At 39.5% G+C, this 17,877-nt stretch overlaps 1 protein-coding gene across 1 annotated transcript; it reads left to right on the top strand.

Moving 5' to 3' along the window:
• Window positions 1–365: 365 nt before the first annotated feature.
• On the top strand, window positions 366–15,287 carry LOC128737861 (synaptogyrin). Its single transcript, XM_053832594.1, has 4 exons — window positions 366–635; window positions 8,027–8,258; window positions 8,327–8,650; window positions 15,187–15,287. Exons 1-4 carry the CDS (start codon window positions 528–530, stop codon window positions 15,210–15,212), a joined length of 690 nt encoding a protein of 229 aa, XP_053688569.1. The 5' UTR covers window positions 366–527; the 3' UTR covers window positions 15,213–15,287.
• The last annotated feature ends 2,590 nt before the right edge of the window (window positions 15,288–17,877 follow it).

Below are 17,877 nucleotides of genomic sequence, written 5' to 3'. Positions count from 1 at the left end.
ACATCGTACCGTGCGTGCGTCGTACAAGTCGGTTAGGCGAGAGTGATAACGAATGAGAAAATCCATCTAATTGATGGGAGCGAGAGAGAGAAAAAACGGAAAAGTCTCGCAGGAAAAGCCATCATTGCATTGCATCAACATAAGCTCTTCTGCTGCTGCCTATCGGAAAGAGAGGGGGCGGTGAGAGCCCTTCTTCCGCAAAAATGTGTCCCTTCCAGAAGATTGAGCTGCACTCCACACTCTTGGAAAATTGCTGTCACAGTGAGTCAGTTAGGATTTGCTAGTACGAGGAAAAACATTCCGAAGGCCACCGACGGTTTCGTAAGCGTTCTCGCGGTCGTCCAAAGCAATTGAAGAAAAAAGTGTTTTTCGTTACAAAAAAACGGTTAATAGTTTCGGAAAAGTTCAGCGAATAGGTGGAAAGTTCGCTGCTCTAGTGTACAAACGAAGCAAAGCAGGCTTTGCAGCACATTTTTCACCCAGGAAACGGTTTAATAAAAGGCCTCAAAACGGAGCACATAACGAAAATGATGGATTTCAGCGGTGGGGCCTATGGCGGAGGCAAAGCAGGTGGGGCCTTTGATCCTATCGGCTTTGTGATGAGGCCCACCGTGATCCTGCGAGGCGTTTGTTTGGTGAATATCAAGCGAAATCTCCTATATTTTCCGTTCGATAATCATAGGCAGATGCTTTTTTATTATTTTTTGTTATTCATTTCACCCTTCTGCTCGTCCACCCGCAACCGAACAGAAAATCGATTTTCTGATAGTTGAACGACGTCGTAGGAGACACGAGAATTCGCCCTGTGGTTCTCGGGTGGTTGGTTGGCCTGTTGGTTGGGGGTGGCGGGAGCAATCAAATCGGCCATTGTGCTAGAAACGGTGAATGTTCTCTCCCACGCTCTCGCGCTCGCTGGAAGGTGTACCGAATTGACTTGACTACTGGCATGGCAGGAGAGTTCTCTGTTTGCACGGTGGAAGAAACTGAATGACAGTCCGCCCGTATGCGATGGGATTCCGTGGCCTGAAATGCCTTTTTTCGCAGTGTGTTATATTTACTACTGACGAGTAGTAATAACTTTTGTGGAAAGTCGTTGGACATTTTCTTCGTTAGCTTCGTCGTATTCTGTGGCCTTTGTTATTTGGTAATGCTTTCTTTCGAAAGTTTTGAGATTATTTGTTCTAAAACAAGTTTCTATGGCAGGGACGTATTTCTTTTCATGTTATTGAAATATAGGTTATGAATTCTTCTCGAATTAGACGTGCGAAGATAAATGCGATAGAATATCATAAATTTATAAATAGATTACAAACATTTCAAAATGATTTCACCCAAAAGGGAAACTCAGTATTAGTATGTTAAATCCTTCGATTTTATAAACGTGATTTATATTCAGCATTTTTAAACTGATTGAATGAAATGAATGAATGAGGTGAGTTTTTCTGAGCAACAATAAAAAAAACTGTAAATTCATGTCCTTCTATACGATAAGGAAATCCTTGAAAACAACGCGAAACAGCAGTTAATTTTGGGCGCAAGAAATCCTGTTCATATGTTCGTGTGTAAATTAAGAGCATAGATATCCTAAATTAGAAACCTGTACCCGCCTATGAAACTTATAAATTATTGCATACAAGACGGCAGTTTTGACTGAATTTTAATAATGTATCGATAAAAACGATCTAAAAGAGAGCTATTTTATAAGAGGTTTTACTTTCAGGACATCATATTGTCTAGGTTAAGGTGAAACAAACTATCCTCGACCTGTTGGGCCGTGGAGGCTCTGTTAAATTTTTCTAAAATGGTAATGTATTCCTATTGACAGTAAACAGATGTTGTAGAAAACAATCATCGCTGGACTGAGATCGACAGTGGCAAATATCTTTGAAGGTTTTCGTTCTCACGATCGACTGCGCAAAAAAACTCAACATTTCTTGAATTTTAATATCTGGGGCTTTTCCCCTTTCAGTTTTCAGTTCAGTTCAGCCCTTAACCCTTTGGTTGCGGCTAGTTTTCACCGTGAATGGTTTATTTTTTATCTTCAGTTCCTTTCTTGCTTCTTAGACTGAGGTTGTTAGCCCCTGTTTCACTTCTACAATCAAACTATTTTGTTTGATTCTCTACAAATACATAATGGATTACTGTTCATTTTTTCTTCATTTCTCCATGCCTACTGTTTCTTCCGCAAAACAGACAACAGACAAAAGACAACAGACAGCAAACAACAGACAACAGACAACAGACAACAGACAACAGACAACAGACAACAGACAACAGACAACAGACAACAGACAACAGACAACAGACAACAGACAACAGACAACAGACAACAGACAACAGACAACAGACAACAGACAACAGACAACAGACAACAGACAACAGACAACAGACAACAGACAACAGACAACAGACAACAGACAACAGACAACAGACAACATACAACAGACAACAGACAACAGACAACCGATAATAGATAACAGAAAACAAATAAAAACAAACCAAAAGAAAACAAGGAAAAAATGAAAAAAATGAAATTACGTAAGAGCGGAGACCCCAAAGAACGGGAGAACGAAAGTACGAAAGAAAGGAAGAACGGGAGATCGGATGAACGGTAGAACGGCAGAATAGAAGAACGGGAGAACGAAAGAACGGGAGAACAGAAGAACAGAAGAACGGGAGAGCAGAAGAACGAAAGAACGGAAGAATGGAAGAATGGAAAAACGAAAAAACGAAAGAACGGAAGAACGAAAGAGCGAAAAACCGGAAAAATGGAAGAACGGAAGAGTGGAAGAACGAAATAACGGAAGAACGAAAAAACGAAAGAGCGAGAGAACGGAAGAGCGGAAGAACAGAAGAACAGAAGAACAGAAGAATAGAAGAACAGAAGAACAGAAGAACAGAAGAACAGAAGAACAGAAGAACAGAAGAACAGAAGAACAGAAGAACAGAAGAACAGAAGAACAGAAGAACAGAAGAACAGAAGAACAGAAGAACAGAAGAACAGAAGAACAGAAGAACAGAAGAACAGAAGAACAGAAGAACAGAAGAACAGAAGAACAGAAGAACAGAAGAACAGAAGAACAGAAGAACAGAAGAACAGAAGAACAGAAGAACAGAAGAACAGAAGAACAGAAGAACAGAAGAACAGAAGAACAGAAGAACAGAAGAACAGAAGAACAGAAGAACAGAAGAACAGAAGAACAGAAGAACAGAAGAACAGAAGAACAGAAGAACAGAAGAACAATAGAGCGAAAGAACGAAAGAACGGAAGAACGACTGAGTGAGTTAGTGAGTGAGTGAATGAGTAAGTAAGCAAGTGAATGAATGAGTGAGTGAGTGAGTGAGTAAGTAAATGAGTGAGGGAACGTTTAGTTGATGAGAATTCTTCTTTGAATTAAAATTAGTCCTAAAAATTAAAAAAGCAGATCTTGGACCTGAACTAAATTCTGGACCTGGGCTACATTTTGGTCCATATTTTTTAAATCAGATTTTGGATCAAATTTTGGACCAGATTCTGGAACTGGACCTCGTTATAAACCAAATTTTGGACCACATTTTTGATCAGATTTTTGGGCCAGATTTTGGACATGGAGCAGATTTTGGGCCACAGCATTTTGATAAGATTTTAAACCATCAACCAACTAGATTTTGGATCTGGCTTTGAACCAGATTCCAGATCTGGATCATATTTTGGACATGGACTACAGCGTGTATCACATTTTATTATCAATTTTTGTTTAAGATTTTGGAGCAAATTTTGAACCGCATTTTTGATCAGATTTTTGACCAGATATTGGATTTGACTTTGGACCCAGATTCTAGGTCTGTGGTCTGGACCACATTCTGGGCCTACATTAGGTTCTGGATCAGATTTTGGACTACATTTTACACATTCTAGACCTGAACCATATAATGGAGCTCCATCAGATTCTTGACCAGATTTTCAACTATATTTTTATCAGATTAGGACCACATTTTAGAAAGTATTTTGGACCACATTTTTGAGCATGTTTTAGACTAGATTCTGAACCGGGACCAGATTGTGAACCTTGCTTCGATTCTGGACCACATTTGTATCAGATTTTGGACCAGTTTTTAAACCAAATTCGGGTCTAGCTTCTAGACCTTAACTAGGATTTTAATCAGATTTTAAAGCACGAACCAGATTTTGGACCTGGACTAATGTAGTCCACCACATTGTGAACCACATTTTTTTAACTGTGCTCCAGATTTTCTAACAAATTGTGGAACAGATATAAACTAGATTCTGAACTAGATTTTGGGCTACATTTTGAACCAGATTCTGGACCTAAACCAGATGGTGAACCTCCAGCCGATTCTGGGGCAGATATTGGACCACATTTATTTCGATTTGGACCAGGGTATGAATAATATTTTAAACCACACATTTGATCAGATTTTGGATCAGATGTGGGACCAGTAGTTGAACAACATTCTGGGTCAAGACCAGATTTTAGGCCTGGACCTGATTCTGAACTACATTTTTTTTCAGAATTCGGTCAAAATTTTGAACCACAGTTTAGATCAGATCTTGGATCTGAAGCAGATTTAGGGTCGCATTTTCAATCAGATTTCAAACCAGCTAGCTAACTAGATTTTGGATTAGAGTTTGAACCAGATTTCAGATCTGGATCACATTTTGGTCATGGGTAATATCGTGGATCATATTTTTTTTATCAATTTTTGTCTAAGACTTTGGTACAGATTTGGACTAGATTCTGGACTAAATTTTGAACCGCATGTTTGATCAGATTTTGGACTACATTGTTAACAGATTTGGACCAGATTTTGAATAAGATTTTGGACCATATTTTTGAGCACATTTTGGCCCTAATTGTTAAACAGATTCTGGATCTAAACCATATTATGGAGCTGTATCAGATTCTAGACCAGATTTTGGACCACATTTTTATCAGTTTTGGACCAGATTTTGGAATGTGTTTTGAGCCACATTTTTGATCGCATTTTAGATCGGCATCTGTACCGGGACCAGATTGTGGACCGTGCTTCGATTCGGGACCACATTTTTGTTTGATCTTGGACCAGATTTCATATCGAATTTGGGTCTAGATTCTGGACCTGGGCCATATTATGGTCCTGGACTAGATTGCGAACAACACTTTTTTTCAAACTTTGTTCCAGATTTTGCAACAAATTTTGTAATAGATTTGAACTAAATTCTGGACCAGATTTTGGACAACACTTTTTTTATTACGGCCATATTTTGGACCAGTTTCTGAACCTGAACCAGATGCTGAACCTCCATCTGATGCTGGGCCAGATTTTGAACCACATTTTTATCCCATTTGAACCAGGTTTTGGATAGGGGAGTGTCGTCGTGGTTGGGCCACGTTTTAGAATTTGCCCATAACTTTCGTTTCAAAAGGAATTTTGGAAATCTAAATACATCGTTTCAAAGATCTAAGAATAAGCTATATATCCGGAAAGTTTTGAACTGATTGCTTGAAAAATAAAAAAGTTATAGACAATTACGTGAAGACAAATAATGTTGTCATAGTCGGGCCAGGTTGCACAGGTTGGGCCACCGCAGAAAATCTAAGACATACGTATTGAAATTCTATAAAGAGACATGAAAAGAATAAATTCCGTGAACAACGGCTCATATAGGTACAAATACCATATTTTTGATTGCATTTTTGCGAAATTTTGGCGATCTTGTAAATCTTGCTACAATCGCCTTTTCCGAAGTGTACAACTACAATGAAAAAAACAACAATATTCTAGGATTTTATCGTATTAATTTTGCTTTATTTCATCACATTTTACGTGACTGACATTCTCTAGCGTTTATTGCGCTTCTGCGCTTAAAATTATGGTGGCCCAACGATGACTACTCAAGTGGCCCGACCTTTACAAATAGCGCTTTTCTAGTATTTCACCTTAGCCTTCCCAAAAACACAACACACTCCATACATTTTCAAAATTTATCTCGATAATTACATTTCATGAATCATTTCTTGAAGAAAAGTTCATTGCGCCTGGAAAACTTTTTTTGTAAGATTTAGTCACTGAATTCAGTACGGGTGTTTTGAATACACGATAGAGACTCACAATATTGTGAAAAGTTAACTATCACAGTAAGAAGTTTTACAATGATTGTATCATAGATATCATGAGTTACTAAAACTGTAAAATCGTAATGGCCCGACCATAACAGTGGCCCGACGATAACGACAATACCCTAATATTTTGGACCACATACTGGATCAGATTTGAGACCAGATTTTGAACCACATTCAGGGCCAACACCAGATTTTGGGCCTGGACCAGATTCTGGACCACATTTTTTCAGATTTTGGAAAAGCTTTTAAGCCAGATTTTGGACCACAGCTTGGATCTGGAGCAAATTTTGAGTCGCATTTTCAATCAAATTTTAAATCAGCAACCAGATTTTGGATCAGGATTTGATTGAATCAGATTATGGACCATATTTTGGACATGTATATCGTGGACTACATTTTTTATCAATTTTTTTCCAGATTTTGGTACAGATTTGGACTAAGTTGTGGACCATTTTTTAAACCAAATTTTTTGTCAGATTTTGGATCAGATTCTAGACCTGATCTCAGAGCTGTAACGTGATATTGTGGCGGCCTTAACAAAAACTCGGCTTAGCACTCTCTCGTTCCTTAAATCAATGTTTCCTTGAAGTTTATTATTTTTTATAATTAGACTGTCATACATGATTCGTACAACTCCCAATATCCAGAACTTCGCTACACTTGAGAATGTCTTATTGAGGTTCAGGCCGATTTTGGCACCTTGAACTAATCTGGCCAACTGCACGCTATGGCGCTGGGTATATGTTATCCTTTTAAGCACAAGTCTACACAATTGTGTACTTAGGTGAAAACTTACGTGAATTACTAAGTTCAAAAATTAGGAAATGTTAGCTAAATTGATACGTATTCCAATAGTTAAATACGGTCAACGAAAAGAAGCTATTTCGTGGTTACGATTTTCCGTAGAGTTACGAAAAACAAGCCTTTCTTAAATGCTTATAGCAGGATTAAACCCATAATCAATAGATTATAGTCTGAACTGGTCAGACATTTACTCTAATTAGTTGGGTGTTAGATTTCTCCCCAGTTCGGAACATTTTTATGTCAAATACAGTTATCATAGGTTCTCCTAGCTTCGGCTGGACATAATTACACTAAAATTAAGACGAGTTATCATAGTTTTCAAACACGAAAAACCTGTTTAATCCACCTACCTTACGAAAGGACAGACTATTTACCATCTGGTGTATGGAACGTGTGTCTAACGAGAAAAACAAAAATCGATAGCACCTACAGAAGAAAGCAAGTTCCCAGACTGGCTGCCTTCCATCGCATCGTGTCGTACGCATACTTTAGCCTTAATTGCATCTAGTAGTCCTCCCGCCAGGGCTCCTCCCCGCAGCAGCCAACCAAACTACACGAATCATCAACTACATCATAGTTGGCCGTGAGCTACGGATACAGGCATCCTCGCCGTGGCTGCAGAAGAACACTTCTTTTGCCGTGGCTTGCGATGAGGGCGGTTTATCGAATCCGAACTGAGCTCATCCGTGAGTGGCATGTTGTGTCGTACGTATGGATATGGATAACTGCCAACTTGTAGATCGTGCTAGCATCCGTTCGCCGTAGAGTGGCCAACGGTTGTACGGCGAGACATATGTTACAATAGTGCTGTAAGTCAACCTACCGACCAGCTTCCACTCCACTGTGCTTCGACTCGCCTGGTATGGCGCGGAAAATTTATTCCACCTCATGCTTCCTCCGAGCAGCGGATCCTCGCACTTGGAATGTTCTTGGAGTGTCGAAAATGTCACTTTCATGCTGCGAGAAGAATTTTCATTGCGGTATTATCATTTTCATTTTGTTTTGTGGCACCAATCGTGCCACAGCGATAACCACATTCGCTATACAGAAAACTTCATACGGAGATATAATATCATTGTTGTTTTATTGTATGTTCGTCTTTTTCTTCCAATTGTTAGCTATTTGCGATAATCGTCTTCGGTTGCATATCATCTGAGGGTTGGCGGGAAGAGAATGGAAAGGAGTATTGCATAATCAATCGAGACACAAATGCTTGCAACTACGGTGTCGGTATCGGAGTTATCGCCTTTCTCGCTTCGATAGGATTCATTGTCGGAGAGTACTTCTTCGAGCAGATGTCGTCGGTGAAAACGCGGAAGCACTATGTCCTTGGGGATCTTGGGTTCTCAGGTGAGTTCGACTTTACAAATTCGTGTATAATTAAAGCTTCATTGGTTTTCCTCTTTGAATTTCCGTAGCTTTGTGGACCTTCCTGTACTTCATAGGCTTCTGCTATCTAACCAATGCGTGGGGCAAGGCGGACGATCCGCCGAACGGCGAAGGTGTCAACAACGTTCAGGCTTCCATCGTGTTCTCGTTCTTCTCGATTTTCACCTGGGCTGCCTGTGCCTATTTTGCGTACCTGCGCTTCAAAGCTGGCGTGGATCCCTCGTTCTCGTCAACGTACGAGTCGGATCCGAATGCAACCACGCAGTACTCGGCCTATCCGGTGGGCGGCGGCGACAGCGAACAGTTCCAGCAGGCACCGTTCGGCGGGCAGCAGCAACAGCAGCAACCGGCTGGTAAGTTGTGTGCACACGTGATCCTACTTAATCCGTTCGTGCTAAATTGGTATTCTGAAATTGTTGGTGACAACCATTTTACTTTCAAACATATGCTCGCCGTTATGACGGGCTGAATAAGTTTATGCTGATCACTCAACTATGCATGGCGATTATGTTTTGATGGCATATGGTGATTAGCATTTCCGCTTATGAAGCCGAAAGACACATGTTTGCTTGGCAGCTTTATAAAAAAGCCATTTCAATATTATTTATTGCTCAGCGCTGATATAAGTATGTCGATTCTCATGAATAGTAATCTCTAGCAAATTTACATATAGTACAGCAGTCCCCCGAATAAGGCGGTAGGTGGTAGTGTACGCTCACGGCGATTTCTTAGTTGTCCATTAATCGATAAAGTTGATTTCTGGTACATTGTTAGTATGTGGTATAACCTAGTCAACTACCAAAAATCAACTTTATTGGTTAATGAACAGCTGAGATATCGCGTTGGGCACACAGTACCGCCCTTATTTGAGGGATTTCTGTATCTACAGATACAAAAAAAAATCGGACGTGTAAGAGTGTACAGGAATCCCACGAATAAGGCGATGGGTTTAATAACGAATAAAGTTGATTTTTGGTAGTTGAAAAGATTGCAGGAGATATTAACAATGTACCAAAAATCAACTTTATTGGTCAACGGGTAACTAAGAAATCGTCGTGGGCGTACAGCACCACCCACCGCCTTATTCGGGGGACTGCTGTATAAGATATATGTATAACTTATTCTTATTTCATATTATGTGTATTCCGAATATGTTAGCTATTTGTGAAGCACGAATCGATGAAATAGGGGAGTGTCGACGGGGTTGGGCTACGTTTTTGAATTCACCCATAACTTTCGTTTCAAAAGGAATTTTGGAAATTTAAATACATCGTTGCAAAGGTCTAAGCATAAGGTATATTTCCGGAAAGCTTTGAACTGATTGCTCGAAAAATAAAAAAGTTATAGGCATTTACGTGAAGACAAAAAATGTTGTCATAGTAGGGCCATGTTGTACAGGTTGGGCCACCGCAGAAAATCTAAGACATACGTATTGAAATGCTATATAGAGACATGAATAGAGTGAATTCCGTGAACAACGGCTCAAATAGGTACAAATACCCTATTTTTAATTGCATTTTTGCGAAATTTTGGCGATCTTGTAAAATCAATATGGCTACAATCGCCTTTTCCGAAGTGTACAACTACAATGAAAAAAACAACAAAAATCTAGGTTTTTATCGTATCAATTTTGCTTTATTTCATCACATTTTACGTGACTGACATTCTCTAGCGATTATAGCGCTTCTGCGCTTAAAATTATGGTGGCCCAACCATGATTACTCAAGTGGCCCGACCTGCTCAAATAGCGCTTTTCTAGCATTTCTCCTTAGCCTTCTAAAACACCTTACTGGAGGGGATTTTTCTATAGTCTTCGTGTGCAGTACAACACACTTCATATATTTTCAAAATTTATTTCGATAATTGCATTTCATGCATCATTTCTTGAAGAAAAGTTCATTGCGCCTGGAAAACTTTTTTTTTGTAAGATTTAATCACTGAATTCAGTACGGATGAAACTCACAATATTGTGAAAAGTTAGCTATCACAGTAAAAGAAGTTTTACAGCGGTTGTACCATAGATAGTATGAGTTACTAAAACTGTAAAATCGTGATGGCCCGACCATAACAGTGGCCCGACGATAACGACAATACCCTACCCTTTGTTTTCCCAATGTTACATCGAAGTTTTTTTTTATTAAAATGCAGCAGTTGTAATTGGATTTTCCAAAAGAGTATTGATAAAGAATTATGTTCATTGACAGCTAAAACTATGCTTGATCATAGTGCCCAATCGTATGAGTCGAGTTGAGTGGCACTTTACTCGACTGGTCTGTTTTGGTATGATAGAAGTCAAGAGAACCAAGAGTTCTGGTCAAGAGTTTTGATCGGTCATCTTCAATAGAGTGTGAGTTTGGTCACTCATCGTGTTGAAATAAACAGCGGACCCATTTTTACCCTCCAAAGCTACCAATCCTAACACGATAACCCTATCTCGAGGATTCCTATTTCATAGTAAAGCAGATTCCTTTACCGATATACCTATAACCCGGGATTCCAATTGTGGATTCTTATACAACAATCCAGGTTCTATAACCAAGACATTCTGAACGAATCTCCTGTAGAATTCCTTCACACGATTCTTTTGCGATTCCTCGCAGGGAATCTAGCAACTTTCAGACTAAAGGGCTAACTCTTAAGAATATTATCAGAATAACGCTGACGGGCGCTTTGATGCAGCATTATGTTTGGCCTTTAATGTAATCGGCCTATGTTCTGGCACATGCGAAATGCCGCAATGCTTCAAATACTGGACGCTGAAGTGGATTTTTAATAAAATATCAAACTTTCTTTATAATATGTCCGATTATTCTGATCGATGATATTGAGTCACATTAAAATTTACAAATTATTCTTACATTGGCATCAAAATTTCTGCATTTGCGGACCAAGTGTATAAGAACTTGTTTTAGGAATGATGAGGGCTTCACCGTTACGTTCTCCAACGAGCCCGGGGGGTGCGAATGCCAACAAGCGATGGAGTGAGAAAAGAGAGCTTGTAAAAACTAAGTAAACATTGGCACCAGGGTTGGTCAAGTAACGATGAGCGCTGAACGAGTTGACCACGATCTTGAAGAGGAAAAAGCGCCAGAAGGAGGACAGAGGTCGTGAAGAGCTTGAACAACTATTCTGGGCTATTGAGACGCGTAAGTTCTATGAAAAGGCAAACCAATCGCGTAAAGAACGCACAGCAAAACCCGATAGGTGTAGGGACGGGGAGGGACCAGATCACAGAGATGCAACGGAAGTTAACCTAGGAGTGCCTACAAACAACAACAGCGTGCCAGCTCTCGATCTCGTAGAGATCCCGTGATCAGCCAGCAGAAGAAAAATAGACCTGCCGGAAAGGAGCGACTCTCGGCAAAACTCTACAAAAATGACCAAGAACCGCCTGCAATGGCACTTTACTGGATAATTTCAAGGATTTGGGAGGATGAGAAACTACCAGAGGAGTACATGGAAGGTGTGGTTTGTCCCATCTACAAAAAAGGCAAAGGGCTAGATTGCTGTAAGTGCCGCGGCATGATGCTGGTCAATGCCGCCTAAAAGGTACTCTCCCAGATTTTGTTGCGTCGTCTATCCCTAATAGCAAGAGAATTCGTAGGGCTACTACGGATCAAATTTTTACTCTCCGACAAATCCTCCAGAAATGTGGAGAGTACAACGAGCCCACGCATCATATATTCGTGGATTTCAGAGCAGCATGCGATACAGTTGAACGCGAACAGCTATGGCAGATAAAGCACGAGTACGGTTTTCCGGACAAACTGACGTGGCTGATCAAAGCTACTCTGGAGCGAATGATATGCTACGTGTGCATTTCGGGGACACTTTCGAGTTTTTTCGTATCGCGCAGAGGGTTGCGGCAAGGGGATGGACTGTCTTGTAAAGGGTGTCCACGATAAAATTGCAACACACAAAATAACTTCGCAAAATTCGAGTTTTTATACCATTGTCATCAAACTTTCAGAGCATCAAATGAAACCATTAAACATAGTTTTAGCGTTTTTATTTTATTGAATTTTGCCTCCGTATCCGAATGCCGGTACTTTGGCCTCACTCCATCCATGAGATTCTGCATAACCTCAAAATCGACATGGTTTGCATATTTACACATACTTTCTTCATTTCTTCAACTATTTTGACTATTTTGGGATGTTTCAGAAGATTCTGTTTCATAACAGTCTAATATTTCTCAACACAGTCTAATATGTATTATGCCACTCCAGCACGGCCTTTGCACAATGGTATGAAGTCAAATCTGACTAGAAGTTCGTAGGACAGTTGTGAGACTTCAGAAGAGGAAGAAATCTCCTTAGGAGATATTCTCTCTAACACACCTGTCTATTTTGATGGTACACGGGGTCGCGAAAGGTGTACTCCGCTTCCCACATGAACAAATTGCTTGCAAAATCAAGAATTTCTTGGCAAAGTTCGACATTTTTTGTTTTCGGAGGTTCTCTGGAACCTTTGCAGAAGGTAGAATTTGGGACTCCCAACTTTTTACCGAAGCCACGATGTGACAAATTCTGATTTTTGATGTACTTGTGCAGAACTTTTTCGCAAACGAGCTGTTTTTTCGAATGCAAATTTTCAGTTGATTTTACCCAACGGTACAAAAATTAGAGCAATTAGAGTGTGTTGCAATTTTTCCCTGGGCACCCTTATGTTATTCAATATCGCTACTGAAGGTGTGATCCGTCGAGCGGGCATCGAAACGAGAGGAATGATCTTCAGCAAGAGTAGGCAATTCTTAGCCTTCGCAGACGACCTCGACATCATTGCTAGAAACCTTGGGACGACGGAGCCAACTACGCCAGGCTAAAAACGGAGGCTAGAAGGATAAGGTTACAAATCAATGCATCGAAAACAAAATATATGGTAGGCAGAAGCTCCAGAGAAAACAACATTTGCCTCCCATGGACAGTAACTACTGACGGCGCTAAACTTGAAGCGGTTGATGAGTTCCTATATTTGGGATTTCTGGTCACCGCAGATAATAATATGAGTAAGGAGATTCAACGAGGCATTCAAGCTAGAAGTCGAGCCTATTTTGCTCTCCGCAAGACGCTTCGATCAAAGAGCATACTTCAACACACAAAGCTGATGTTGTTGGAAACATTACTTGGAGAGATTCCTATCGTACGGCTGATGAAATTTGGGAGGCGTCACAAGGATGTAGGAGGAGTGTGCAGTGAAATCCATTCTCTTCAAGAACTTCATCCGCACCAGGAATAGAGAGGCTCAACGCGTTAAATGGCTCGAACAGGTTGAAACCGACTTACGTGTGTCGAGACGCTCAACGAATTGGCGACGAGTAGCCAGAACCGAGTACAATAGAGAGATACGGCAAGAACCACCGCGGCAAATAGCTCCGGCGAATAATGATCGGATGTAGCCGGTTTGTAGAGCATCTGCAGAGGAGTTAATTTGGAACGAGATTGCATTAACCAAAGGATGCTCAGCGTGAGATTCGGAAAGTGGCGATAGCGTCAAATGTTCCGTGGAATTTCTTCGCCATGCACGACCCTCCGTTTCGTTAGAACTGATGCTGTTATTGGAAGCTCATTACGTCGGTTAATCGGTTGTAATCTTGGTGATGATCCGTGAGAAAAGTATCGAAAGTTTGCTGAAAAGAAGACAAAGAAGCCAGTTGTCAGGTCCTGTCCTAGGTTCAAAGAAGTCGAAAGAAGTCGCGATAAATACTGGCTGTCCTTCGATAAAGAACACTATGTGTCCAGTATTCAAGTCGCTAAAGACTTCCCTACCGACAATCATGTTAATGTAGGTTGGAATACGAAAGTATGAATCAGCTAACGGAACTTTGGAGAACTTAAACGATGTCACATTAATCAACGTAGTTGTCAAGCAAACGGTGATTCTTTTCAGGATAAAGAGAACGAGTGTGGTAGTTACTGTTAGAACCCAGCTTGGATTTGAAGTCTCTTTTCTCACACGGTGACGCCTATTTTGGTACGACAACTGTTGTAGCATATTAGCTAATCTATCTATCTATAACCGTATGCTTGTATGTTACGACATAACTCTAGAACGCCGTGACCGTATTCCACCAAACTTGGCACACATGTTCCTTGATATTACGGAATCAGCACTGGGGGGTGGTCCCTACCATGGTGGGGGAAGGTTTCAATAAGTAAAAAGGGTTGCGTTTCTCCTTGTTTAGAGCGATTGTAGCAGCACAAGTGGCAGAGAGACAAGGAAGCGGGGGTTATGGGGGGATTAGCGAGGGGCCCCAAAAAGGGATATATGAAAAATGGCCTTGTTTCTCTTCCGTTATAGGGATTTTCAGAAAGTAAACAGAGATGCATTATTGACAACATAACAGGAGGAAGCCAACAGGGGGCAGGGGGTTGAGACGAGGAACGTGAGTATGAATGTATGTTCTGCCATAACTCCGAAACACCTGGACGGTTCTTCATCAAACTTGGCACACATCTTCCTTGACTTAAAATAATCAGCACAAGAGGTGGAGGTCGTTAACAAGGGCGGAGCATCCAAATAAGTAAAAAGTTTTGCGTTTCTATTGATTTAGAACGATGGCAATTGTACAATAAACAAATAAACGACATAAGGGGATTTCTGAAATGGGGGAAAGGGTGGCGATTGACAAGGAGGAAGTTAAAAAATGTAAACAAGGCTTTGCCTCGCTCAGCAGGAATTACCGAAAAGAAGAGTAATGAGAAAGTTAGCATATTTTTCTGAGTATATTAAAATACATGGCATAGTTGTTACAAAAAAATTGTGACAACCGGTATAAGACCAATTTCAGTCATAAATAGGTTGCTGCAACTAGAAGTATTAAAAGCGTGCTGGGCAACCGAATTATGTTTTAGGATTTCTGCAATATTATTTATTTCTTTTTTTTCAGGCGACTTCACAGCTACCACTTATTAAATTAACTCACAACTAACGCACCCTTATTCGGCGTTCAGCGGCGAAACATTAGCAGGAAGCAGAGCAGTAAACCGGAAAGCTTTCTACATTTAACGTCAGTTCGAAGCGCGTTGTCTTTGCTAAACTTTGGAGGCTCCACCAATCAGTGCTTCAGTGAAAAACATACCTGAAGCTACCCGACCGCTTTTGATTACGATCATATTGTAATAGCAACAAAGCGACACACAGCTAAAATCGATCATAAGATTTCTAACATTGAAAACTAGAAATAAAAACAACCCGCAACAATCTGACATATTTTGAATGGCCATAACAACCGATAATCATCGGCAACATTTCGCAAAATTTTGAAACAGCAGAAACGCAATAATAAACCTACCCATGAGAAACGCACCCACAAACACACTTTTACATATTACTCATACGCCTACAAGCGCATACGAGCGAATAAAAAAAAAGAACAGAATAACACAGACACACACATATATACATACTTACAAGAACAATGAAGTAGTAAGTAGAAAACCAAATCGGATAAAACACGCAAGCTGATAAACAGAAAACAAAGACAAAAAGAATATCCAAAGCAAAGAGATTTAGAAAATATTGTTAGTTTACGAATGAAAACAAAAAAAAAGTGTTATCCTAAAACAAGACAGTAAATATACCAGATAAGACAAAAGAAAAAAGAAGCAAAAGAAGATATCTTAACACCTAAGTACTTGATATATTATTTATTCATACCGACAAGTGTATGGATAAAGGAGTAAACCAAAAACGAAGCAAAAAAGGAAACAAAAAAAATCATTGGAATAAACATATTAGATAAACCGTGCTGAGAATGCGTCAGATTGCGGGATGCATGTGGACCAGGGAGCCAAAAAAATGTGCTAATGATTGGGGAAGTGTTATGCTATGCTGTGAGCATGAGCACTGGAAATGAAATTCTTTCCAAGTGGCGGAATTTTTCCACTTAAATGTGAATTTTGTAATGAATGTCGAGGCTGGGAGTCTTGGTATAGGAGTTGGAATATTGGAAACATCCAGCTTTTTCAGTTTGAAAGAAGAAAATTTACTCAGTCCACACAGCTACGTACACGGAATAATACGTTATGTATTTTCCAATTGTAGAATTCAAATTCGTTTCGATAATAAGAATTTTTTTGAGAATTTTACTGATTACTGAAGCTATTGTATCCTGTCTTAATAAAACAATTGAAAAATGAAAATGAAGTGTCACATCGTCGCTGACTGGAATTTAGAAGAAGACAAATACCTTATTGCTTGTATTTAAAGTAAATTTTGGCATGGAGTTTGACAGCAATGGGCAGATTGAGGATGGTCGAAAAGAGAGCCGCAAATCTGACGTATTCGGCAGGCAGAAGGTTCTAAAAACTACAAAACTGAAATGTTATTAATATACACCATAAGCATTATTTAAAGAGAGAAAACCAGAGATAAAATACCAAAAAGCAACAGCTCTTATCAATAAAAAAAACTGAAGAGTATAAACTGAACCGTAGGAAACTTTTATTTACATTTGCCTCTAGACGTAGCTGTTTTTGTTGGTTCGATAAACGGAAATGCTCATTCCCCGTGGGCGATCAAATACTATAAATCGTTGGTCAAAAAATACTGCAGAAAATTAACATTGTAGCTTGTTTCATTCGAGTGTAACCATTGGACATTCTAACTATAGTTGTAACGGTATAAACGTTGTAAATAGGGGGTACATAATATATGCTTTAATTATTCCACCAATACGTGAAACTGCTTGAACCCGAGTTAGGAAGTTGAACTGATTTTAGATTAACTACAATTTAGTTATTTATTTAAAAAAAAATAAGATTTGAATAATCAGTTTTCCTCGTCGATAGTTACGAATCCCCGTTCAATAAATAAAGAAATCTAAATCGAAACAAGTGAAAAAAAAACAAACAATATAGTAATGAATGTGATTTTGATAATCTCCCCAGCAGTATGATGGTTAAATCTAGAGTACAGTAACTATACCATATAATGTTTATCCCAGCAGCGTTGTTGGTCGATTTAAGTTAGCAATTGCAGACATTCCAACAGACGGTATAAGAAGTAAAAATAAATAACAAATAACGCGGATTTCAGAAGCATCAATCAGTCTGCATCGGTTGAGTATTACCAGTAAGAGGAGAAGTAAATCTAACTGTGAAAACTACTTCACGGATTGTCCCGGGTAATACGACGACGAAAAAAAAGCTATTGCATGACAGAAACAACTGAGCGATCTTCATTGTGTACTATTTAAAGGCTTGTTTTTAAGTTTTATAGAGTTACTTTAAAGTGAAAAAAATATATATATTAATATATAAGACCACGCAACTGGTCGACAAATCGTTTTGCGCTAAACCAAATGGTATTGGAGAAGACAAATCTTGGTGGTGAGTCAAGTAAATACATAAAGAACAAAACACACACACCTTTGACACACAGACAGACACACCTACACTAATACACACCCACACATAGGTATCGTGAAGATGGCGAAAGAAACCAAAAACCAAATAAATTATGTTAATAAAAATACATTAGGAAAAATGTAACATTTTTCGTTGGTTGTATTTTCTGATCGGAAAGCAAAGAAGAACCTTCAAATGTGAAGCTCATGAGATGACAAAATTATTATTTT

Source organism: Sabethes cyaneus, chromosome 2, assembly GCF_943734655.1.
Source record: "Sabethes cyaneus chromosome 2, idSabCyanKW18_F2, whole genome shotgun sequence".
Taxonomy (NCBI): domain Eukaryota; kingdom Metazoa; phylum Arthropoda; class Insecta; order Diptera; family Culicidae; genus Sabethes; species Sabethes cyaneus.
Note: the sequence above shows the minus strand (reverse complement) of the source record. Positions and strands in the feature narration are given on the sequence as shown.

What these genes read in the sequence shown, in the direction of transcription:
- LOC128737861 (XM_053832594.1), top strand. Translation starts at nt 528, where the DNA reads ATGATGGATTTCAGCGGTGGGGCCTATGGCGGAGGCAAAGCAGGTGGG. An exon ending in TGGGGATCTTGGGTTCTCAG is followed by an intron (nt 8,259 to 8,326) that starts GTGAGTTCGACT and finishes GAATTTCCGTAG; the next exon opens with CTTTGTGGACCTTCCTGTAC. An exon ending in GCAACAGCAGCAACCGGCTG is followed by an intron (nt 8,651 to 15,186) that starts GTAAGTTGTGTG and finishes CTTTTTTTTCAG; the next exon opens with GCGACTTCACAGCTACCACT.